This window comes from Salvelinus sp. IW2-2015, linkage group LG16 (genome assembly GCF_002910315.2).
Source record: "Salvelinus sp. IW2-2015 linkage group LG16, ASM291031v2, whole genome shotgun sequence".
NCBI lineage: Eukaryota > Metazoa > Chordata > Actinopteri > Salmoniformes > Salmonidae > Salvelinus > Salvelinus sp. IW2-2015.
The window spans coordinates 13,736,169-13,761,953 of NC_036856.1; the positions used below are offsets into that span (position 1 = coordinate 13,736,169).

General features: G+C 42.3%; 3 protein-coding genes across 3 annotated transcripts in view; all 3 read left to right on the forward strand.

Moving 5' to 3' along the window:
* Positions 1-1,197: 1,197 nt before the first annotated feature.
* LOC111975350 (basigin) lies at positions 1,198-15,227 on the forward strand. The gene is made up of 8 exons (XM_024003586.2): positions 1,198-1,442; positions 9,734-9,902; positions 10,675-10,763; positions 10,966-11,108; positions 11,429-11,702; positions 13,123-13,147; positions 13,710-13,775; positions 13,926-15,227. The coding sequence occupies exons 1-7, from the start codon at positions 1,379-1,381 to the stop codon at positions 13,762-13,764; spliced, it is 819 nt and encodes a 272-aa protein (XP_023859354.1). The 5' UTR covers positions 1,198-1,378; the 3' UTR covers positions 13,765-13,775; positions 13,926-15,227.
* Positions 1,449-9,727, forward strand: LOC111975351 (basigin-like). Its single transcript, XM_024003589.2, has one exon. It carries the CDS (start codon positions 8,068-8,070, stop codon positions 8,536-8,538), a length of 471 nt encoding a protein of 156 aa, XP_023859357.1. The 5' UTR covers positions 1,449-8,067; the 3' UTR covers positions 8,539-9,727.
* A 2,399-nt stretch (positions 15,228-17,626) lies between the features above and the next one.
* Positions 17,627-25,785, forward strand: part of LOC111975386 (potassium/sodium hyperpolarization-activated cyclic nucleotide-gated channel 2-like) — a 95,596-nt gene continuing 87,437 nt past the window's right edge. The window contains exons 1-2 of the mRNA XM_024003648.2: positions 17,627-18,706; positions 24,359-24,782. Coding sequence (XP_023859416.1) covers positions 17,808-18,706; positions 24,359-24,782 — 1,323 coding nt within the window. The 5' untranslated portion in view covers positions 17,627-17,807. The remainder of the gene's footprint in view (positions 18,707-24,358; positions 24,783-25,785) is intronic.

Consider the following 25,785-nt stretch of genomic DNA (forward strand, 5'->3'; position numbering starts at 1 on the left):
GGATGACTATTTAGAGTTTAAATACATCTTTATCTTTACAATCTAATTACATAGGCCTACATGTGATCCAAATTTCCATACAGTAAGATTTTTTGTGGAATCCATTTAATCACATTTGTTACAATTCCATGTTGCACAATCACAAATAATAATGAGGAAGGTACATGGGCATTAAGTAATGAAATACAATGGAGCATATCCCATTCTAGTAGCCTATGTACTCACTACCTAGTTATATTTTGAGAAAACCAACACAAAAATACAAAACAAGTCTAGTGAATGTTAGAAAGAACTTGGGCTGGTATCTAAATTCCTTATCATCAGGATATTCATTCATTGGAACATGTTGGGGCGGCAGCTAGCCTAGTGGTTGGTCAATAACCAAAAGGTGCTCAGATCGAATCCCCGAGCTGACAAGGTAGAAATCTGTCATTCTGCCCCTGAACAAGGCACTGTTCCTAAGCTGTCATTGAAAATAATAATTTGTTCTTAACTGACTTGCCTAGTTAAATAAAGGTATAAAAAATGGATCATGTTCAGCTTTGTGCAGGAGAAGTGGAATTTCGATAGCAGCCACTTTCTTGCCATCACTAGCCGGCTTCCACCCAGTTACGCAACCCTGCACCTTGGAGGCTGCTGCCCTATACACAAAGACTTGCAATTACTGGCCACTTTAATGTCTACATACTGCTTTACTCATCTTATATGTATATACCGTATTCTATTCTACTGTATTTTCGTCAATGCCTCTCTGACATTGCTCAATCTAATATTTATATATTTCTTAATTCCATTATTTTACTATTAGATTTGTATGTATTGTTGTAAATTGTTAGATACTATTGCACTGTTGGAGCTAAGAACACAAGCATTTCGCTACACTCGCAATAACATCTGCTAAATATGTGTATGTGACCAATAAATATTGATTTTATCAGCAGAAACAAAGGAGAATGCCATTTATGCCATTTTCGCGTTTCCTAGAAATAGCATAAGTTGTCCGACTTGCTGTTGGTGCAAGTGTACCTCCCTCGACTTTACTCTTCTGACATCCTTCTACAGTCGGCTACTTTCACCTTACCACTCAAACGCGCCCTTTGACTTCTCAAACCCTGGCCTTATCTGCTGACGGAAGTATGAAGAGTCTGTTTCCGGGAGTGATGCTGCGCCTCTGGGTTTAGAAACTCTGTGGTTTGGTAATCAAATCTATTTTGGTCACGCCCGAGCGTCATGTCATGTGTACGTGCTATTTCACGACGTGACCGATTTAATTGAGGAACAAGCAGAGGACGACCAACTCGGTCGATGGTGGAGCAGAGCTAACGTATTAAAAAAATTGTGAAAGTATATATCTGTGCTAGAAAAGGACATCGTCGAAATGAAATTGCTGTGGGGTTTAAGTGCCCTCCTCTTGTGCTTGTACGGAGCCGATGCCCTAACAGGTAATATTTTTAGCTTGCTTTCTAGCTAGTTAGACATCATACAGTCATTGAGTTAGTTAGACTAACTCCGTTGTGTGTGCCGTGCTAACTCACTGGCTTGGTAGCAAACAAGCTAACGTTAGCGCTTTTCAATTATTGATTTGATATAGTGTTTTCGTAAACGTAGTTATGACATTATTTTTTACAGTTTAATGTTTTCCCAACGTTTTTAAATCAGTTTTTGCCATCGAGCTACCTTAGAAAATGAACCAGTGCGCTAGCTAGCTAGGAAGCAAAACGTTCTTTTGTAATGCGTTAGCTAAGTTGGCTAACGTTAGCTAGTATAATGGTCCCAGCGTTCCAAGCGTAGGAACCATTGATCATTTCAGACTACTTCTCCGTAGGGTTTTCAGCGGTTTGCCTCGTCCACGGTTGGCTCCATGTGAACTACAATTCCGACGCATTTAGAAACGTCTATCATCCCTTGCTAAAATGTTTTCTAAACATATGCTGATATGCCACTTTAATATCAGCGAGAAAGACTTTATAATAAAAAATTATACACTTAGCTACTGTAGCAGTTTTGCACAGATCCATATGCTGTGTGCCAGAAATCAAATCAATCAAATTTATTTATATAGCCCTTCTTACATCAACTGATATATCAAAGTGCTGTACAGAAACACAGCCTAAAACCCCAAACAGCAAGCAATGCAGGTGTAGAAGCACAGTGGCTAGGAAAAACTCCATAGAAAGGCCAAAACCTAGGAAGAAGCCTAGAGAGGAACCAGGCTATGAGGGTTGGCCAGTCCTCTTCTGGCTGTGCCGGGTGGAGATTATAAGATACCAACCTTACCATTATGATTGTTTACAATTCGCTGCACTGGGGTAGGAATGCAATGTGGATGCGGTGTAAGATATAGGTCGGAAAATGCACCTTTGTGCAGGGATGGGATATGCCACTGTGCCCCAAATTGTACCTGTATCCATAACTGATACAGCAAGAAGATTGAAATAATGCTTGTTTTCCTGTAAAACTGCCCTTCTAGTCCTCATACTAGCTAGCGTTTTGGATGGTGTTAGCCAATCAGCTCCTTTGTTCTACGTGAAGTGCCATTGCACAATGGCTGTTGTGGCTACAGCTCGCTAGCATGAGAACAAAAAGGACACTTTACCAGAACTAAATACAGTTGAAGTGAGAAGTTTACATACACTTACAGGTTGGAGTCATTAAAACTTGTTTCTCAACCACTCCACAAATTTCTTGTCAACAAACTATAGTTTTGGCAAGTCAGTTAGGACATCTACTTTTGCATGACACCAGTAATTTTTCCAACAATTGTTTAGACAGATTATTTCACTTAATTCACTGTCACAATTCCAGTGGGTCAGACGTTTACACACACTAAATTGACAGTGCCTATAAACAGCTTGGAAAATTCCAGAAAATGATGTCATGGCTTTAGAAGCTTCTGATAGGCTGATTGACATAATTTTAGTCAGTTGGAGGTGTACCCGTGGATGTATTTCAAGGGCTACCTTCAATCTCTGTGCCTCTTTGCTTGACATCATGGGGAAATCAGCCAAGACCCCAGAATTTTTTTTGTAGACATCCACAAGTCTGGTTCATCCTTGGGAGGAATTTCCAAATGCCTGAAGGTACCCAGTTCATCTGTACAAACAATAGTACGCAAGTATAAACACCACGCGGCCGCCTTACTGCTCAGGAAGGAGATGCGTTCTGTCCTAGAGATGAACGTACTTTAGTGCGAAAAGTGCAAATCAATCCCAGAACAACAGCAAAAGACCTTGTGAAGATGCTGGTGGAAACGGGTACAAAAGTATCTATATTCACAGTAAAACGAGTCCTATATCGACATAACCTGAAAYGCTGCTCAGCAAAGAAGCCACTGCTCCAAACCCGCCATAAAAAAGCCAGACTATGGTTTGCAACTGCACATGGGGACAAAGATTGTACTTTTGGAGAAATGTCCTCTGGTCTGATGAATCAAAAATAGAACTGTTTGGCCGTAATGACCATTGTTTGGAGGAAAAGGGGGGAGGCTTGCAAGCCGAAGAACACCATCCCAACTGTGAAGCACGGGGGTGGCAGCGTCATGTTGTGGGGGTGCTTTGCTGCAGGAGGAACTGGTGCACTTGACAAAATAGATGGCATCATGAGGAAGGGGAAATTATGTGGATATATTGAAGCAACATCTCAAGACATCAGTCAGGAAGTTAAAGCTTGCTCGCAAATTGGTCTTCCAAATGGACAATGACCCCAAGCATACTTCCAACGCTGTAGCAAATGGCTTAAGGACAACAAAGTCAAGGTATTGGAGTGGCCACCACAAAGCCCTGACCTCAATCCTATAGAAAATTTGTGGGCAGAACAGAAAAAGCGTGTGTCAGCAAGGAAACCTACAATTACACCAGCTCTGTCAGGAGGAATGGGCCAAAATTCAACCAACTTATTGTGCGAAGCTTGTGGAAGGCTCCRTGAAATGTTTGACCCAAGTTAAACAATTTAAAGGCAATGCTACCAAATACTAATTGAGTGTGTGTGAACTTCTGGCCCACTGTGAATGTGATGAAAGAAATAAAAGCTGAAATCATTCTCTACTATTAATATGACATTTCACTTTCTTAAAATAAAGTGGTGATCCTAACTGACCTATGACAGGGAATTTTTTATGAGGATTTAATGTCAGGAATTGTGAAAAACGGAGTTTAAATGTATTTGACTAAGGTGTATGTAAACTTCCGACTTCAACTGTATTTATATATTGTGGATAAAGGTACAGTAGCATATCCCATTCATGCATTAAGGTAAGTTTTCCAAGCCCAGTGCAGCTCACTGAACAAGTGTAACGGTAGGGTATTTTCTAGCAACCATCCGATGAACTATACTTTCGCGACACTGTTCGATCACGCTAGATAACTAATAGGTGGCCGCGTCTGTCTTCTGTACACCAGCGCTGTAATATGGCAGTATGGGAACACTGACCCTTTAAAGGTGTGTAGTATTTGAACCTTTTAGTTTTTTTGAAAATGAATTCTTGCTGATATGAAAGATGGCTACTTTCCTTGTGTTTCCAAACTTTTACTGCAAGCGATGCATGTTAATATTAAGAACGAGCGTCTGGGCTTTTAACCAAACTCCGCCGGCAAGAAGATACTAAGTTTAGTAGAGGCGCTAAAGGTAGTTAGCGTCAATGAATGGCTTAACCAGGCAGCTAATTTATACACATTGCAGTGATCAAAATCACTGCCTTGTAACGGTTAACGCTAGGTAAAATAGTTTATTTTGCAATTGGAACCTGCCATCTTCATAAAAATCGTTTTTATTAAATAACCTGTTTTAAATAGGCAAACTGGTGTCAACAACATTTACAGATAGTATCTACTAGCTAGCTAATTTGCTAATTTTTCATGCGATCCAACACCACCTTTGGCCAAATATCATAGACGTTGGTTTATTTTTCATAAACKAGCCAATGCAGTTGCTTTTGGCTGGTTTATGAAGAAATAAACGAATGTATTTTTTTTGTGTTGGATTTGTAAATTAGCAGACACTTGTGTTTTCAAGTCTCAGCTAGTTTTGTGTGAGAGCCAAAGCTCAGCTTTTGCTTCTGGCTTGTTTTAGCTGCAGTCTTTAAGCCGGTGTAGACCAGTTTGTCTGCCTGACTCATTAGACTTTAACTAGCAGGTTAGCTGCTGTGTCCTATATAAAGACATCCCATTTAAATAAGTAAAAAAGTAGGCCTATATTTGACCTCAATCGGGTGTAACCTTTTCTATGGAGATTAATAACATGCAATTGAGGTACAACATGCTACCACATTTAAATTCACACAGAATATTATGTTTTTCTATGTTTACAAATGTATGTGAATGTGTTACATGAAATGTGTAAAACAAGCAAGAAGCTTTGTTTACAAGATTGTTGTGGGAGTTTGTTTTTAGTGGCGACTGCAACACATTTAGATTACCTTAATCTCATTATAACATTCCGTCACAACCACTGCCTTGTCTATTTAAGATTGTGCTGACTTTCTAAGCCTGAAAGAGCCGCAAGCCGTGGCAGTCTATATACATTACGCAACCTTGAGTACTTAATAAAGCATTGCATGCAGTGGATGATGTACTCATTGTTAACTTAGCCAATTCAGGGTGAGGGTCCATTGTATTAATTTATGTTCAGTGTCAAAGAAACAAGGCAGTATGTGGATTCATTATGATGATTTAATGTGTGTTGAACCAATTAATGACACTAAAACATTCTAAATAGGGAACGATGGGGATGATATATAATATTGCGAGTAGTTTGCCAGCTCCCTTAATTTGGTGAGGAAAAGGCTCCATTTTAGGCCTAAGGGTTTTGGTTAATCCTAAAAACCGTACCAAATGTTTGAAACTTGCCTTGTATTTTGCTTTTTAAAAAGCAGATTTTATAGAAAAGTCCCACACTGTAACCTGCCCTATATGCTCCCAATGATTTCAATTGGTAAACCTAACAAAAAACATTGATTTTTCAGGACAGTCTGGGGAGACTGGACTTTGCATTGGGCCTTTTACTCTGTGAGGTCCTCCATTGACCCAGATATACAGAGTGGCATGAAAGCTTTAGATGCCTCTGAAGATACAGCACACAGGCAGTCCCCATGCTGGACGGGCAGTTTTCCGCTATGGCAACTCCAGATCATTAATACAATTATATTTCTGTTGCGCTCCAGCTTCGTTTTGAGCAAAACGTTGGTTGGAGAAGTAGGTTATAGAAAGCAAGCAACCATTTTCCCTTCGGTTAAACGAGGTCAGGAAAAGCACTTTTTGAAGCATTTCCTATGCAAATGAGCGGAGTCATGAAGTACGATGGGCTCATAAAAGCCCATTGATTTATGTAACAGAATATTAATACAGATGACTCTCAGATAAATCTTTATTGCTAGTAGCATTTATTTCCCTGTCTGCCCCGGAAAGTGTGTTCAGGATTCATGTTGTTGGTTTGCTCTTTTGATTGTGTGCCCATTTTCTGGGCGACCATTTTATGTCAGCATAATTGGTCACTGGGTAGGCTAAATGCTGCATACAAACAACTGTAATGACTATGATCACTATTTCTCACCTGTTGCAGGACATTTTGTGTTRGTGTTTATATTTTGCAGTCACATGCCTATCACACCTGCTTTTGAAACATCCTATTTGTCCCCAGCTAACATTCACACATAATAGAAACCTAGTTTACACTGAGTAGGTGGCCTGTGGAGCATGACCCTATGTAGTTAGAAAACTGTAGCACATTAACTTGACAACCATTCCATGCAGTCAGGCTTCTGTCTTTTTGCTATGCTAGGCCAGTTAGGACTACATGTAGCCTACAGTACTGGTGAGTCACACTGATTTCAGGAGTGGTATACTGGAGCGGACTTCTTGGTCAGGTCTCTTTCCAAAATGTTTTATTATTATTCTTTTTTTTTTTTTGATGGAACTTGCTGGTAGGTTACTAAGTTTGATACAAGCTAGAGAAACTCGTTTTAGTTATGATTTTCGTTCAGGCCTATGTGAAGTCACTATCTGCATTTACTTGGGTTTGTTTTGTACAGCCTTTGCTATGAAGGTGACCTTTTTGTTATGGTTAAAAGGATCCTGCCACCCTTAGCTAAAAGGTCACATGATTTTTAGAGCCAGAGGCAGCTGTGCCTCCAACCCCAATCCACAAGTTTGACTTTGGACATGTAAATGGGTACATGCTGTTTCTGGTCTTCAGGGGGCCAACTATTCAGAAAATGTCCACCTACCACCACACATTGTTGTCCTACTATGCAAAGATACAATAAAGGAAGAGGGTGTGGCTCAGGCGTTGTCCGAACATGGTGGTCTTTGTTCAAGCAGCGCTACATAGGGATCCCTGAGTTTGTTCTGAAGAATTTCTCATCACTGATCTCTTGGGTTGTTTATTCAAGTGTGCCTGGATTTTGAAGGTATGCCACGGTTTTGTTCTCCTGTGTTGCTTTAAGATTGTTCCGTGGGCTTCGGTAGAAATAACACTACAGGGGGCTGACTCTACAGAGTGCGCCTCGGGCCGTGCAAATGTTATTCCTCTGTTGCTCCTCCTGGGTATTAAATCCTGTACAGAATGTCCTCCACGTCAGATCAGGTGTTTCGTTTAATAACTAAGCCCTGCACTTCTCAACACAATGACAAACTGACAGAGAATGTAATCGATTTACAGACACAGTTTTGAATCATATCTGACATTTAAATTTTCGTCCATCTGCTTTGCCCACTCGTGCGATGAATAACCAAAAGAAAACATATTTTCACTTGCCCTTCATGAAATGTATATGTTTTTATTAGTGGCTTTTGATTTAATGCAAGTCATTCAACTTGTCTATATCTGCAATGGGTCTGAGTATCAAGGACTCTAAAAAGCCATTTGGCATGAACTATTTTGGTTAATTATGATACTCAAACCCCTACTCTTTTCATGTTCCTTCTCTCATTCATGTGTTTTATTAACCTTTTGTTTCTTTCTTTTTTGCCTGCTTGCCTTTTCCATCGCATTTTACTTTCACCTCCATAAAATTGTCGGATTTGCTAAAAACCAATCTGAACCCAAATCAATGTAAACCACCCCTCCCCCACAATGGCCTGTTCAGCTGGTTTTGTCAAGTCGCCCCTGTCCCAGATGAAACTGATAGAGGACATTGCAGAGCTGCACTGTGAGGTGACAGGGAACCCCATCCCAGAGGTGCAGTGGTGGTTCATAGAGGGCGAGGAGCCTGACGAGACCATGACCCAGCTGTTCGATGGGGCTCGGCAAGACCGTGTCGGGATCAACGCCACCTACATCCTGCACGCCACCAGCTCCATTCACCTCTTAAACCTCACGCTCAATGACTCCGGCACGTACGAGTGCCGCGCTTCCAACGACCCCGACCGCAACGAGCTGAAGAAGGCACCCAAAATCAAGTGGATCCGCTCGCAGGCTAACGTTATAGTGTTTGAATGTGAGTGTTGGGAGGTCCTACGTACAGCCAGGCAGCGTCTCCCTGTAGAGGACAGCGAGGGGTCCAGCTCCTGTCCCACACCTTCTCCTGCCCTCTGCCCTGTTTGACCCAGACTCCCCTACTCTCCCCTCACTGAGCTCCCATGATGTCCAGTAGTGGAAAGCAAACCTGACCACAAGGCGTGGCCGGGCCTCTCCTTAGACGTGTCCTACCTGCCGTAGCACTACCCTCAATCTGATGCCTTTTTTTTACTGGGCCTATGTCAAAGCCTTACTTTAAATGAATTAGGAAAATATTTCACATAATATTGATAATACTGGTCATAAGGTCTGAAACCTCCAAATGGCCACATCTAATTTTTGAATCATAAAATGTTCATTTTGTTTATAAAAGGGTCAGATTATGGGTTGGTTAGCTTCTTGTTGGCTTCCATTTTGTCTATTTTGCTGTCTTGTCCAAGGTATAGAATGTGTAATTGATACTAACATTGACACTGTCCTGTGGTGTTTACACTCTTTAGACCTGTTAGACCTGACTAGGCTCTTTAGGAGTACTAAATTATCTACAGGAGATAGCAACCCAGCTTTCTGATTCTCAGCCATAGGGCATCTTTCCAGTATTTATTGACAGTATTTGTTTTCTCTACCTGAACCAAACCAAAAGATCCTCTTATTTGTTCCTCTTCTCTGTTAGTGGAACACCAACCTACCATACCTTGCCGGTTGCTTCTTCTGCATGTGTTGATTACAAGCACCTGTCCTCATGGTCTCCTAGATTAACTTCCCTGTGTAACCCCTCTTCTCTTGAACTCTTGGTTCAGCCAGAGCTCTCCATTTTTAGGTGCCTGCCCATGTGATCCGCCTCTTCTTGGAAAGCTCTGCGCTGCCTTTTATATTGTGCTGTTCTTGGCTTGAAATTTGATTATGAAAGTAATAACATTTGACAAGCTAAGCTAGACCTTATCAGTTGTCACTGAAGTTTAGGATAAAGGATAGTAAAGCAAAGTCAATCCCTGAACAGTCAAGGTTTGTGCTGCAACATGTTGGTATCAAGAGCCATTTATCCTGTAAACCCTATACATGCATACCTTTTAAGTTTGGATTAAATCCACTACTTAGATATAACATTTTATTTTGTGTGTTTAGTTACCCTAAACTATTTTAGCAATATCCTGTACGTGAAAAGACATGCAAGAATTAGTTACGCTTGGCTTGTCGTCATGGTAACGTTACTACGGTAATGATCCTACTAGAAGTGGTCGTGTCAAAGGATGGCTTATTAATATGTTGACTTTGTCTACAGATCCCTTAATTGTGTCTTCACCTATGGAGGTGAACAACCAGACCTCTGCCATCCTCTCGTGCAACCTGACTAACCCCTCGTCCATAGTCAAAGGTCATTACTGGATGAGGAATGGCAATGTGATCGAGTCATCCAAGCAGGACTCTGCTGCTCTCTACACCGAGTACATGTAAGTGCCTGCCAGGCAGGCAGCGTGTGTTTACATGTTTGAGCCACCAGATGGACGGGAATCCCTCTGAGCTATAGAACGATTTCCCGGCGTTGGGCACGCTGATTTGAGATTCAGCTATTGTCCTGAACCTAGCAGTCATTGCTTGTCATTATTAGCAACCATGCCTTTTTAATGTTTGGTCAGCAGGGCGGTAGGTCACACAGATTTGACCGCACAGCAGCACTGAACAACCACTCCAACCTTTCCTCCATATATTTTCTACATGTTAGCTCTCCCTCACTCTATCGCACACACACACACACACATATACCATCCATTAATGGTAACACTCCAGGCCCTGCTCAGGCATTCCCTGCCATTAATTAGCAGCGAGCTGGACTGTGCAGCTTTGGTTATACTTGGCAGCAGCACGGATAAGCGCCCCCTAGCACTTCCACTCTTTCACTCTCACATAATAACCATAATTCCCCATCAGAAGTAAAGAGCAGCGAGGGTTCCAGTGCCGACACATGTCCGATTGTTGTTACCAGGGGGAAGTAGAAGCGTTTGTAACAAGGAGAGGGGCAGTTTATTTTTATGCGGTTGCTTCTCATTCTCAACAGCAACAGGGAGCCATTTGAAGTTCAGCCTGTTGGGGCAGCATCTTTTGTAGTGTGTTTTTACAGGCAAAGTGACTTCATGACTGGGATGTGTTCAAAGCCATTGAGTGACGTCTGTAGGCCTGTGTTTCCCGTCCTTAGGGCTTACGTTGTTGTTTTTCCCCCATTAGCGTGGCTAAAATTGACTTCCATTCGGGTGGAGTATATGACTGCGTCTTCCTGTCTGATCCTGTGGTGAAGAAATCCATTGAAGTCAAAAGTACGTAATCCGTTTTAACTTATTTTAAAGTGAAGTCTCTTCTACTGACATTAGCTATGCCGATGAATGTTACTCAAAGTGCACTAAAAAGGTAGTATCTGAAAGCTGTAATGGGCTTATAGCCAGTTTTATACAACTGCAGGTGTGTTGGATGATTCGCGGCTATCTGATTAAATACCTGCATCCGTGTGTTTGTCACTAGCTGCTGTCCATGTCTCGGCCTACAAACGCTCTGAGCATGGAAATGAGCAGGACAAGGGTGTGCTGGTGTGTGTCAGTCATGCATATCCACTGCCTACTGACTGGAAGTGGTACAAACTGGAAGGAGAAGAAATGCTGAAGACGGTACGCGTTTACCGTCATTGATACACCATTAGGCTTAACACAATTAGTTTCACTGAGCCAGAATAACCCCTGATGCTGAACTGAGTGATTGAAGTCACATGCTGCAGTTATTTTCCAATGTTAGGAATTGTTGACTACCTAAATCAATATCTTGATTGAAGTCCCAGTAATGCCACACGCACTAGTACTATCCAAAGAGGTCACACGCACTAGTACTATCCAAAGAGGTCACACGCACTAGTACTATCCAAAGAGGTCTCTGCCCTAGATAAGAGTTGAGTATTCAATGACTTTTTGCTCCCTGTTTATGTCATTCTCAGGCCATCACCAACGGTACTGACAGGTATGAGATCAAGAGCACCCCCAACAGGACCACCCTGACCATCAACGACCTGGACATCGCCATGGACATGGGTGACTACATGTGCTACGGTACCAGAGAAGTGGACTCGGCCTCCGACACGATCCACCTGCGCGTCCGCAGCCGCCTGGCCGCTCTCTGGCCCTTCCTGGGCATCGTGGCCGAGGTCATCATCCTGGTCAGCATCATCTTCATCTACGAGAAGAGGAGAAAGCCTGATGAGATCAACGACGGTACGTAGAAACACCCGCAGAGAAATGCAGAAACGAAATACTCTTGTTTTGCCATTCATGATTTCTGAGGTAGCATACCTCGCTAAGTCAATATGATTTGGCTGTGGGTGTCTGCTGCCCTCCAGTGTCTTAGTTTCAGATGCACTGTCATTCTCCAAAGATTGCTGTGCATTAGCTGCCATTTTAATGATATCTCAACACTTTGTCTTTTCTTAACGGTTTGGATATAGGTTTACTGTTATTTACTTGGTCTTCTTGATTTGCAATTTAAATATGTTTTCCACTTATGATTTTAGTAATTTCATTTGATCAAAAGCAATTGGGTTTTCTATTGGAACACTTTTTTCTCCCTCCGTTTTGTATTTCTCTGTTCGCTGCTGCGTTTGCGTTTTGGTAAGTGATCAAAACTGCATGTCAGACGGAAGTGGCTGAGATGACCGTAACTGAGAAGCTGTGGGAATGCACTGCGTTCACCTGTTAAGAATATATCTAATAGGAACTCTTCCACTGGCCTTGCATTCATACATTGGACCAATTTGGGCAAAATTTGTATTATATTTTCAGACTGCTAAAAATTTGCCACATTTTTATGCCCACCAATCAATGTGTTTTTGTCATGCCTGTAAAAGGGTCAAATGGCCTAATTCATGTGATTTATCTGGAGATGGAAATTAGGCCTGTCATGGTTTGTAGTGTTGGAAACACCTAAGGGTTTAGGGTTTTAAAGGTACACACAGCAGTATGATATCACGGGGCAACTTCCTGCTTGCAGACAGTTGACGTCTGTAAGCAGGAAGTTMCTCTGGTTATGTCTTATTTCTGTGTGTACCTTTTTTAATATCTTGTCTTGTGTGCCATCTGCATCTTGATCTCATGCATGACAAGTCATTTTAGTTTTTTATAATAGGGATATCATTTCATTGATCTCATTCATTGCCTGAGGGCACCTATTCTTTGATTTAACCGGTGACTGAATGGTCATGTCCAGACGGTTCCTTTTAATCTGCAGTCTGCCTGTACGCTTTGTTTAGAACCGTTTTCGGTGTTGCATTGTCCCTGCAAGTTTTCTCTTTTCACTTGGTTGTCCTGTTTGTGTTGTTTTGAGTGATGTTCAGAACACAGTGTAGGTAGATTTGTCATAACTGCAGTTTTCTTTTTAAATGAAATTATTTTAAGTTCAAGCGATGTAACTATTTGCTTATTGTAGATAGAACTATGGCAGTGTATGCTTGTTTGACTGCAATCACTTGACAATGGCCTACTTAAAGAAATACTTGGCGCTTTGTCACCATTTCCTTCATTGTCTGTGGAAAGAATTTTCTCCATGCCTTAATCTCATTAGAATGTCTCCCTACCAGACAGTCTCTGACCAATTCAGCTGTTGACACATCTTTTCTCTTGTCCCTGTGCTGCTTTATAGATGAGGACTCAGGTTCTGCTCCCCTGTAAGTACACATTTTACACTGACATGTAAAAATGCAATACAATTAATTTCTCACAAAGAAAATATATAAATGGGCCTCCCGAGAGGCGCAAGGGTCTAAGGCACAGCATCGCAGTGCTAGAGGCGTCACTACAGACCTGGGTTCGATCCAACGCTGTCGCAGGTGGCCGTGACCGGTAGACCCATGAGGCGGCGCACAATTGGCACAGCGTCGTCCGGGTTAGGGGAGGTTTTGGCCGGCCGGGATGTCGTTGTCCCATCGTGCTCTAGCGACTCCTGTGGCGGGTCGGGTGCATGCACGCTGACACGGTKGCCAGTTGTACGGTGTTTCCTCCGACACATTGGTGCGGCTGGCTTCCAGGTTACGCGGGCAGTATGTCAAGAAGCTTTGCGGCTTGGCAGGGTCGTGTTTCGGAGGACACATGGCTCTCGCCCGAGTCAGTACAGGAGTTGCAGCGATGGGACAAGGCTGTAACTACCAATTTGGATATCACGAAAAAGGGGTAATAAAGATATACATTGCTGTATTGTTTGTAAAGTTCTAGATGGAAAATGTCTTTCAGGAAAAGCAATGCTGCCACAAACCACAAGGATGTCAGGCAAAGGAACTCCAACTGAGAGAAGATGAGGTGTGTGTGTGTGAGGGCTTTTGAATCAACCCACTCGACTGGATGAGCCTATTTCAAATTCATTTATTCTGATTGCAAAATCAAAGCAGTAAACCTCCTGTAGAGGTTAAGCTCTCAATCTAATTGTCAGTCCCCTTTCTTTCCTGACAGATATCCTGATGACTATCTTCCAGGATGAAGAGCATTTGCTGAGCGTCACATAATCTAGTGCACCCTGCGAATTTTAAACAACTTTACATTTTTAAATTCTTGAATGTTAATGTCTTGAGAAATGGACTGAATTGTCCTCTTCTATATTTCTCTCCATATTGTGCTTTCGGCTTAAGGCCATTGGCAAAAAAAACATGTTTTTGCATGAGTTTTATTGCCGTTCTAGAAGTGTTTGTTCGTAGTGAAGTCCATTGTAAACGTTTACGTGGGAATGATCTATTGGTGGTTTTTCTATGTGTGCTTATAGCTTCCTCCACTGTCCTTCACTTCTAAATATCTGCTCTTATATTTGCAAGCATGAACAGCCACCTGTTAAGCAACAGGTGGCTGTTACTACTCGAATGTGAAATGTTTGGACACTGACATGCTTTTGCCCCAGGCCCTATTACCACACCTGACTCCAATAATCAACTAATCATTGTCTTCAGTTTAGAATGCAATTAGTTTAATCAGGTGTGTTTAGTTATAGGGCTGGGGGAAAATGACATTAATCAGGCCCCTGAACTAGGTAAATAAGTAGGTAAATGAATGACTTGAAGCCTTTTGACTTCAGATGTGTGCCCTGACCCTTCAACATCACATAGTTGGCTGAGTTATAGGATACACCTTAACACAGTCCATTTTACTTCCTCCGCTGTATTTGATTTTCCGCAGTGGAAGTTATAATACTGTAGGTAGTTCCTAAATTAAACGCAGCAGGTAGGATTAATGCAATTTCGTCTGAGTTCCTGCTGTATTTAATACATGCGCTGTTGAGAATTTAAAAGGCTAATCATTGCAAAAAAATCCAAGCTTTTTGGATTTTAACTACTTATTAAAATGTTTTAAGGTGTAGTTTTGAATTTTCTCTGCTTTTGTTGCCATAGTCACATCCATAGTAATACTTCCTGAAAAAGGACCAAGTGTAAGAGATGGGCTTTCTGCTTCTGGACAACGACAAATTCTAATACTAATGTATTAATCAGAATGGAAGGCGATTTCTAAATGGTTTGTTTTTTTGAAGGGTACATGGAACCTAAACATGATTGATACTAATGAAGCATTGTCCTTTTTCTAACCTCCACTTTGTAGACTACTCAGAAGCCACATGTTGCACTAACCTGATTTAGTATTGTGACTGGATGTGCACCGTTAGTTTAAGAAGTACATATGACTTTGTCAATTATTTTGCCTAAAAGTAACCAATTAGATTCAAGACAACTGTACCAATTTGCACAATCTCAATAAAGTGATCTGATTTAAGCGCTGTGGTCTCTGTTACTGCTTGAATAAGATGGATATTTTGGTTTATTTCCTCAGGGCAATAAAATGCTATAGGCCATCCCACACGTAAAGCTATGACGTTACTGTTTCAGTGCCCTGGATAGTCGTTGGCGATGGGTTTGTAGAGCAAAGGTGTTGGTCCTCTGGTAAATGGCATGACTTGAAGCTGGCATACATACAGAAGGAGTTACCTAATGGTAAAGGAGTAGTCTTGGAAATTCCAGACCTATGACAGCCATTACGCACAGCCGTGGCCAAAAGTTTTGAATGACAAATATTAATTTTCACTAAGGTCTTCCTCAGTTTGTATGATGGCAATTTGCATATACTCCAGAATGTTATGAAGAGTGATCAGATGAATTGCAATTAATTACTAAGTCCCTCTTTGCCATGCAAATTAACTGAATCCCCAAAAAAACATTTCCGCAGGACCAGCTGACATGTCAGTGATTCTCTCGTAAACACAGGTGTGAGTGTTGACGAAGACAAGGCTGGAGATCACTCTGTCATGCTGATTGAGTTCGAATAACAGACTGGAAGCTTCAAAAGGAGGGTGGTGCTTGGAATCATTGTTCTTCCTCGGTCAACCATGGTTACCTGCAAGGAAACATGTGCCGTCATCATTGCTTTGCACAAAAAGGCCTCGCAGGCAAGGATTTTGCTGCCAGTAAGATTGCACCTAAATCAACCATTTATCATGGATCATCAAGAARTTCAAGGAGAGTGGTTCAATTGTTGTGAAGAAGGTTTCAGGGCGCCCAAGAAAGTCCAGCAAGCGCCAGGACCTTCTCCTAAAGTTGATTCAGCTGCGGGATCGGGGCACTACCAGTACAGAGCTTGCTCAGGAATGGCAGCAGGCAGGTGTGAGTGCATCTGCACGCACAGTGAGGCAAAGACTTTGAGGTTGGCCTGGTGTCAAGGGCAGCAAAGAAGCCACTTCTCGCCAGGAAAAACATCCGGGACAGACTGATATTCTTCAAAAGGTACAGGGATTGGACTGGGGTAAAGTAATTTTTTCTGATGAATCCCCTTTCCGATTGTTTGGGGCATCTGGAAAAAAGCTTGTCCGGAGAAGACAAGGTGAGCGCTACCGTCAGTCCTGTGCCATGCCAACAGTAAAGCATTCTGAGACCATTCATTAATGGGGTTGCTTCTCAGCCAAGGGAGTGGGCTCACTCACAATTTGCCTAAGAACACAGCCATGAATGAAGAATGGTACCAACACATCCTCCGAGAGCAACTTCTCCCAACCATCCAGGAACAGTTTGGTGACGAACAATGCCTTTTCCAGCATGATGGAGCACCTTGCCATAAGGCAAAAGTGATAACTAAGTGGCTCAGGGAATAAAACATCGATATTTTGGGTCAATGGCCAGGAAACTCCCCAGACCTTAATCCCATTGAGAACTTGTGGTCAATCCTCAAGAGGCGGGTGAACAAACAAAAACCCACAAATTCTGACAAACTCCAAGCATTGATTATGCAAGAATGGGCTTCCATCAGTCAGGATGTGGCCCAGAAGGTAATTGACAGCATGCCAGGGCAGATTGCAGAGGTCTTGAAAAAGAAGGGTCAACACTGCAATATTGACTTTTTGCATCAACTTCATGTAATTGTCAATAAAAGCCTTTGACACCTATGAAATGATTGTAATTATACTTTAGTATGCCATAGTAACATCTGACAAAAATATCTAAAGACACTGAGGCAGCTAACTTTGTGAAAATGAATATTTGTCACTCAACTTTTGGTTACGACTATACTGGAACATTGCTTACGTTGTGGGAGGCAATTTGTCTGCTTAATTCCTAGGGAGACTAGTAAATGAGTGGAATAAAAGTATTTTCATTGTCCAAACCGATATAGACTCACTGTACAATATTACATCAGTAGGCCTACACATCCAAATCATTCTGAGAAGATTCGACACCAGAGGGTGCCATTTAATCATCAGTGGAGGAACCATTGAGATTCTAGGTGGCATGGTTGACGTAGCCTATCAATGTGTATTGAATAAATCGACATCTGGACTGGTGGATATTGTAGCCTATATTGGCACATATTCCATTTCTCAGGTGATGTAATCCAACAGAATTATTTTGTGATTACACATACATGCTGTGCATAAAATMGAGTAAATTTGCCAATGTGCTGATCGATTGACCTTTCAAGGCTACTATTGCATTTGAATGTTTCACAAACTATTTGTATTGAAAATACAATATTCAAAACAGATATATAAAATATTTCACACTTGTATGACTTTTTTTTTCATCACTTTTTCTTTGGTTCACCATGCTGTCATCTCACATTGGAACCTTCCCTTGGATGTCATTCGTAAGGAGGAGAGGAGGGCTCTGAGGTTATAGGTAATAGGACGGGCTCTCCGTTTCACTGTGACATGAAACGAATAGCCAGATTGCAGCCATAGCAACGCCACTGGTGCTGTATCCTAAAGTGGTTTCCATTGGATACAATAGGCTGGGGCTGCTTTGAACTCGTCGCCGCCCAGCCACGCAAAGGTTCCCGAAGGCGCGCACTCTATTCCCGCGCGCTGTCATGGACGAGGCTGAGGATGGAGAAGATGAGTCCAAATTCCAGCAGCCTCTATTGTGCGGAACCGGCTTCGTAGGTGGCGGAGGCGATAGGAACGGTCTAAGTTTGAAGATGAAGCAATTTACGCCAGGAGGGGGAGCATCGTCAACAGCGCGCAAGAACTCCAACAATGAGCTGTGGTTCATGCAAGGCGAAGAGTCCGCACCTTGTGCTCCTACAGGCGCCACAACCTGTGCTCTATTGTGCCAGGGAGATGCTGCTGCCCGTGGCGGCTCATACTATAGGGCTGGAGGGGACTCAGCCACAGGATCAGCGGTAACCGGGTTGGCTACTTGTTGGACAGGTGAAGGCACTACCGGTGTGATATGCAACAACAACGGAGATTGCAGAAGGGACCCCAACATTTCAGGGAGCCTGTCCTCCATTGTCTCTAGGCAGGAGAAACAGACAGGTGGAATAGTTGCAGCGGACAACGGGAAAAGGCCAACTAGATGTAATTCCAGAGTCGCCAGCATGGACGGTTCGATCACCTCAGCCGGGTCCTTAGCACAGGGGCAAGGGCCCGAGGTGGCCGGGGCCACAACTACTGGCAATGAGAAAAAGGACTCCAGAGTTTCCTTCTCAAGTGCCCCTAATAGAAAAGCATCGTCCTCTGTGCAGAACCAACAGAACAGGAATTCTCTCCCATTTTTTAAATCTGAGGATGGACACCAGATTGTGCCAGATGATGGGGAACCGCAGGACAATCGGACTTATATGCAGCGCCAATTTAGTTCCATGCTTCAGCCTGGAGTTAATAAATTTTCACTGCGTATGTTTGGGAGCCAAAAAGCGGTGGAAAAGGAACAAGAGCGCGTCCAATCGGCCGGTAATTGGATTATTCATCCATACAGCGATTTCAGGTATGGGTTGAGTCAAGTGCCACTCTGAGGTGGGCGCAAATTGGTCATGTGATCTACGGGCTAAACAATTTACCCAATAAGTAACTTGAATATAAATGAACATAACCAATTTGATATTAAGCATTGGAAGTAGTTTATGAGATGTTGTTAAATTATAAGATTTGTTGACATTTTGATGTTTGCTGTCAGTGCGGTCTGCTGCTTTTCATGTGTAATGCATTGCCACTAAATGTCAAATTAGGCAACATATATTGGGAGAACAACACCGAATCTAAAAGCTGAAAAGGTATGTTGCACATTCTCATCGTTGCGCAGTTTTGATTTATTGGGGTCTAAAGACCTATTCCATGGAAAATACTTCATTTAGGGATGAGAGTTGCGTTGCTGAAACCTCAGTAGTTTAAAAGGAAAGGCCTATTTATGTCTCGCAATTTACAGTGAGGACGCGTGCGTATAACAGCTGACCACAAAGGCCTTGTTGTTGGTGAAGTTACTTGGCAAACATATAACGCATGAAATAAATCTAAAACACCCACACAGTTGATAAAATGTGTCTCAGGTTATCACCTTTATGAAATGCTACATGTGCTTTTTATTAAGCACTTAATGGTAGCCTATTATAAAGCGTTTTTCTCAGATTCCCTAATAATATAGTCATATTTCAAGCAGGGATGGGCAACTCTGTGGGGGCCACAGAAAATCTGAGCTCATGAGAAATGTTTGCTGTTTTTAATATGATATCTGAGTGAGACTAACAAAATCAATGGGGGGCCGCCATTAATTCGAAGATGATAACAAGCTTAGATAGCTGGCTTCTAAATTAATTTAGCAATATTCGTTTTTTTTAGCTGACATGGGCTAATTGACTGACTGACTAAAAACTGCTGATGCACAGCCAAATCTCTGAATTGCACCTTGTGTAGTCTACTACTCTAAATCGCAACAGTAAATTGAGACCCTGACTGAGTTCTTAAAAACAATATGTATATATTTGTGTGTGTGTGTGTGTGTGTACCAGTCGAAAGTTTGTACACCGCTACTGATTKAAGGGTTTTTCTTTATTTTTACTATTTTCTACAGTGTATAATAATAGTGAAGACATCAGAACTATGAAATAACACATATGGAATCATGTAGCAACCAAAAAAAGCTTTAAACAAATCAAAATATATTTGAGATTCTTCAAAGAAGCCACCCATTGCCTTGATGACAGCGTTGCACARGCTTGGCATTCTCTCAACCAGCTTCACCTGGAATGCTTTTTTCAACACACTTGAAGGAGTRCCCACATATGCTCAGCACTTGTTGGCTGTTTTTCCTTCACTCTGCGGTCTAACTCATCCCAAACCATTTCAATTGTGTTGAGGTTGGGTGATTGTGGAGACCATGCACTCCATCACTCTCCTTCTTGGTCAAATAGCCCTTACACAGCCTGGAGGTGTGTTTGGGTCATTGTCGCGTTGAAAAACAAATCATAATCCCACTAACCGCAAGCCAGATGGAATAGCGTATCGCTGTAGAATGCTGTGGTACCCATGCTGGTTAAGTGTGACTTGAATTCTAAATAAATCACTGACAGTGTCACCACCAAAGCACCCCCACACCATCACATCTCCTCCATGCTTCACGGTGGGAATCACACATGCAGAGATCATCCTTTCACCTACTCTGCTCTCAAATTTGGACTCAGACCAAAGGATAGATTTCCACCGGTCTAATGTSCATTGCTCATATTTCTTGGCCCAAGCATTTTATTATTATTACTTGGTGTCTTTTAGTAGTGGTTTCCTTGCAGCAATTTGACCAATTTGATCATGATTAGGTGATTATTGGAGTCAGGTGTGTTAGATGTGGCTGGGGGAAAACATTGACGCCAATCAGGCCCTCGAGGGAATTGCCCAGACCTGTCTTAAAGTAATGATGGTGTTGCTTATTTGAGCTGTTCTTGACCTAATATGGACTTGGTCTTTTACCAAATCTTCTGTATACCACCCAGAAGATCTATACCAAATCTTCTGTATACCACCCAGAAGATCTATACCAAATCTTCTGTATACCACCCAGAAGATCTATACCACATCTTCTGTATACCACCCAGAAGATCTATACCACATCTTCTGTATACCACCCAGAAGATCTATACCACATCTTCTGTATACCACCCCTACCTTGTCACAACACAACTGGTTTGCTAAAACGCATTAAGAAGGAAAGAAATTCCACAAATTAACTTTTAACAAGGCACACCTGTTAATTGAAATGCATTCCAGGTGACTACCTCATGAAGCTCGTTGAGAGAATGCCAAGTGTGTGCAAAGCTGTCATCAAGGCAAATGGTGGCTACTTGGAAGAATCTCAAATGTAAAATATATCTTGATTTGTTTAACACTTTTTTTGGTTACTACATGATTCCGTATGTGCTATTTCATGTCTTCACTATTATTCTACAATAATAGTAAAAATAAAGAAAACCCCTTGACTGAGTAGGTATGTCCAAACTTTTGACTGGTACTGTATATATTTTTTGGTGGGCGGGGGGATTGATCCGAGGGCCTTCAAAAGGGGGTTTGTGGGCCGCCAGCTGCCCATCCCTGGATTATATTATCATACACAGACATCTGATATTGTTTTGTCACATAACTTGGTCAAACATGTTTCATATTTATTTTGTCATTGCTTATTCATAAAATATGAATGTTACATGAATGGAACCATGCATGCATGACTCTTGACAGGATATTATTCCACGCAAATATATTCATATTAGATGTCTTATTGAAAATACTAAATGCACCAATCTAGTTTGATCTTTTGGATTTCGTTATGGGTAGGTGTCGGTGTTAATTTAATACTCAGCTCAAGAAATTGTTCCCAATTTTAATTACAATCTCACTGCAGCTGCTTCGTTCCTATCCCTCACTATTCTCCTCCCATTTCCACACATCGCTCTACAATAGATTCCCATAAACATTTAGGCTTTTAGGCCCCGAATCAGACGCTTCGGTCTAAGACAGACTCTCCCTCGTATGGTGACAGCTATTTTAAGCCGACTGATAATCAATGCCATTACATGCACGTGCAATTATAAGAGGCACCGCGATTTTTTATTAAGTCAATTCCAGGTCTTGATGTTAAGAAAGAGTTAAGGTATCATCTCTTCTAGGGTTAAGGTTGGGGTTGTTTTTAAAGTGAATGATGAATTGTGTTATTAAGCAGCACCCCGTCCCATTGCTCCCTCTTTCCTAACCATGACCTTATCTTTTAGAGAAACACACAGGGACGTACACTGACCCATTACTCAGTAACACAAATGTAAAGTAGTACTGTTATGTATGTTTGTTAGGTAGCCTTCAGTTTGCAGGTTAGGTTCACATAGGGTGAGATACGCTACATGACCAAAAGTATATGGAAACCTGCTCGTCGAACATCTCATTCCAAAATCATGGGCATTAATATGGAGTCGATCCGGCCTTTGCTGCTATAACAGCCTCCACTCTTCTGGGAAGGCTTTCCACTAGATGTTGGAATATTGCTGCGGGGACAAGCTTCCATGTAGCCCCAAGAGTATTAGTGAGGTCGGGCACTGATGTTGGGCGATTAGGCCTGGCTCGCAATCGACTTTCCAATTCATCCCAAAGGTGTTCGACGGGATTGAGGTCAGGGCTCTGTGCAGGCCAGTCAAGTTCTTCCACACGGATCTCAACAAACCATTTCTGTATGAACCTCGCTTTGGGCATGGGGGAATTGTCATGCTGAAACAGGACACAAATGGCTTCCCCAAACTGTTGCCACAAAGTTGGAAGCACAGAACCATCTAGAATGTTATTGTATGCTATAGCGTTAAGATTTCCTTTCACTGGAACTAAGGGGCCTTGCCCGAACCATGAAAAACAGCCCGACAGTCAAAACTGTCAACATGACAGCATACTGTCACATACTGTGCGTTTAGACAGAGATCGATTTTTGTAGAGTAGGCCTATTTCACAACCAATAACTTCTCCGATACAGTAAGTTTGAGCAATTTGCCAACTTCACGGCAACATTTAGTGCATTTTTGTTATGTAGCCTACTGTAGCAACTTCTCGTTGGAAGGATGATCTCATCACTCACTCAGTGGAGTCATCGATGTTAGTTTCTGATCAGGCAGGATCAGTCAATCAAGACATGACTCAGCGTCCCACCTATCAGTTACACTCTTTCCAAGCATTGACTCCCGTTACCTTGGGTTGATTAGACAGCAATATTGACAGCCACTGATATTACACTAGGTGCACAATTCAATATGTATTTTCAGTTGAGCTCTTCAATAGTATCAATCTCTTACCTCACACATGTTATTGTCAAGTGTAACATTCCATATGCAAAATTCCATAAACATGTTGTGTAACTATCTTAACCTGGCAGTCACAATAATCCAAATATACTGATAGGCCTACTATTCTGGTTTCACCTATGCCACCCTTTGTCCTTGTAGCAAGGATTTAGAATCAATTCACCATCCAGCTGTACCCTCATATTACCCTCTCCCCCATCGCCTCCCCTCCTGTCCTTGACATGACCTTGTCATGCATGAGCAGGAGGATGGACTTGATTTTTGACAGGTTGCAGTGATATGACTGTTGATTGTTAACTGTTTCACAGTAGGCTATGCCACCAGCCTTGTGTGTGTGTGAGCTTGCATGCACATGTTTGCTTGACTCTGTGCGTGTGTGTGTTATTGTCAGTGTGCCCCTGTCTGACAGAGGGTGTTGTGAGATGTGGACAGTAGAGAGCAGGCTGCAGTAAGTGGAGAGGGTACTTGTCAGATTGATAAAGCAACATCAGCGACTTTTAGTGATAGAGGGAAAAATCCATACAGTTACATATCGTGATATTATTTTTGGATGATACTATATTGATATTTGTCTCCAAGTATCGTTTATTCATTTTTGCCACTGTAGGTAGCATTAGCTTGTACTAGTTGGCTGTACCTGCACCCAAACACCAGTACTTTTCCTTCATAGCTTGTTCTCCATCTTTTTTTTAAATAGGGAGCCAATTTGTTTTCAGCACTTATATTTCCCSGACTGWTCAAAACTCGTTTTCTCATGCTCTCTCTTGTCTCTGCAGCAGACATATAGTGAGAATATGTTTCGAACATCAAATCGCAATAAATGTAGAATGGTGATTCGTGAGAATGGTGGGAATCGTGAGAATCGCAGTACATACAGTATCTTATCAGCTCCTCAGTATAGTGATAATGTATTGCAACGTTCCTGGCCATTCCCAACTACTTGCATGTGATATGCACAGCAAACAGCAAAGAAGAACATTTGCTCATAATGAAAACAGTGAAACTACAGTTTCTACTTGAACTAGTACTCATCATACCCTAGTCACTTACTGTACTGTTATTGTACTATTATTACTAAGTAATAGCACCTATCAATTGGTCCCGCATAGGGCTACCTGTCATCACATAATCTGTCTCCGAGGATCTTCCCTCGCGACAAGGCCATTCCCCAAACGATTTAATAAGATGTTATATTGCATTCTTTGTTTTTAATTTAGTTACGCCTGTACTCGATTGAACAGGAGTTGAAGTTCAGGTGTCCCGAGTTCTTCCACCATAACTGTCTCTCAGTCCCCTAACCTCCTTCTCCTGTCCTCTAGGTTCTACTGGGATTTCACCATGCTGATGTTCATGGTGGGCAACCTCATCATCATCCCCGTGGGGATCACCTTCTTCAAGGACGAGACCACCGCGCCCTGGATCATCTTCAACGTGGTCTCTGACACCTTCTTCCTCATGGACCTGGTCCTCAACTTCCGCACAGGCATTGTATTTGAGGACAACACCGAGATCATCCTGGACCCCAGGAAGATCAAGAGGACGTACTTAAAGACCTGGTTCTTGGTGGACTTTGTCTCCTCCATCCCTGTGGATTATATCTTCCTGATCGTTGAGAAGGGGATCGACTCTGAGTTGTATAAGACGGCCAGAGCCCTGAGGATCCTACGCTTTACCAAGATCCTCAGTCTGCTGAGGCTGCTCAGGCTGTCCAGGCTCATCCGCTACATCCACCAATGGGAAGAGGTAAACTGGGCTCTAGAACTTACTTTGACCTAACATAGCAGGCGTGAAAGAAATGCCTGAAACTAGATCTCCTACATACTGGTCTTGAGGAGAAGAAAGAWAACTGGGGAGGTTCTTTTCTGCACTGTTCAACTAATCCAGTAAATGTGGAGGAGGAGGAGGTTGTTGATGACTCGGCAGAGTCTAACTTTGATCAGTGGCAGGAGGAGATGGGATTGGCAATGTGTTTCTAGAATTTACAATGAGAGGCTACACACTATGGGTTAAGTACTTGCATCGACCAATGGAAAGAGGGGGTAGGCCGCAATACCCCTATGATACAATGTTAAGGCAGCAGTAGAAAGAATAAGCTCTTTTAGTTTGTCAAATCAGGGCAAGTACAGAAGGGAGTCAGATATGAACATCATCAGCCCAACCTACTTCAGAGTAATGTCCTTCCAATAATAGGCTAGTCTCACACTATCACGGGCCTTCAACACTGTTTTCTCTCTGTATCTGTAGTGATATACATCAGCAGGATGCTGAGATTCACAGCTTTGCTTTCTCAGTGACTGTGTTGGCCAGTTAGCCTCATCATCGCAACATTTGGCTGTGGCGTGCAGCCAGTCACAGTGGCCTGTTTCACCCTGATGTGACTGGATGTGTAAAGCTGTGCTGGCCAAACAGAGGGGAGGATGGCCATACATACATTTATTCCCCTTCTGTGCTAGCTAAGATATTCCAGAAGAGGTTCTGAGCTGACCCAAGTCTGATGACTTATTTGTGTGTGTTCTGTACTCTACTTAATTATTTTCTTGATTCCAGAGTGGTAATTTGAGCCAGACACAACCCCTAATTATTGAATCAACCCCTTACGTAACCGAGTGCCTCTCACCCACTGCTCAGCTCTGCTCTGCACAGGGCAGCTGCTCACCTCATCTGGAGCATGAGAGGGCCAGTTAGACAACTCACTGAATAAAGGAGGAACCTTAACTGCAATATTTTTCACCTCTGTTGTCATACA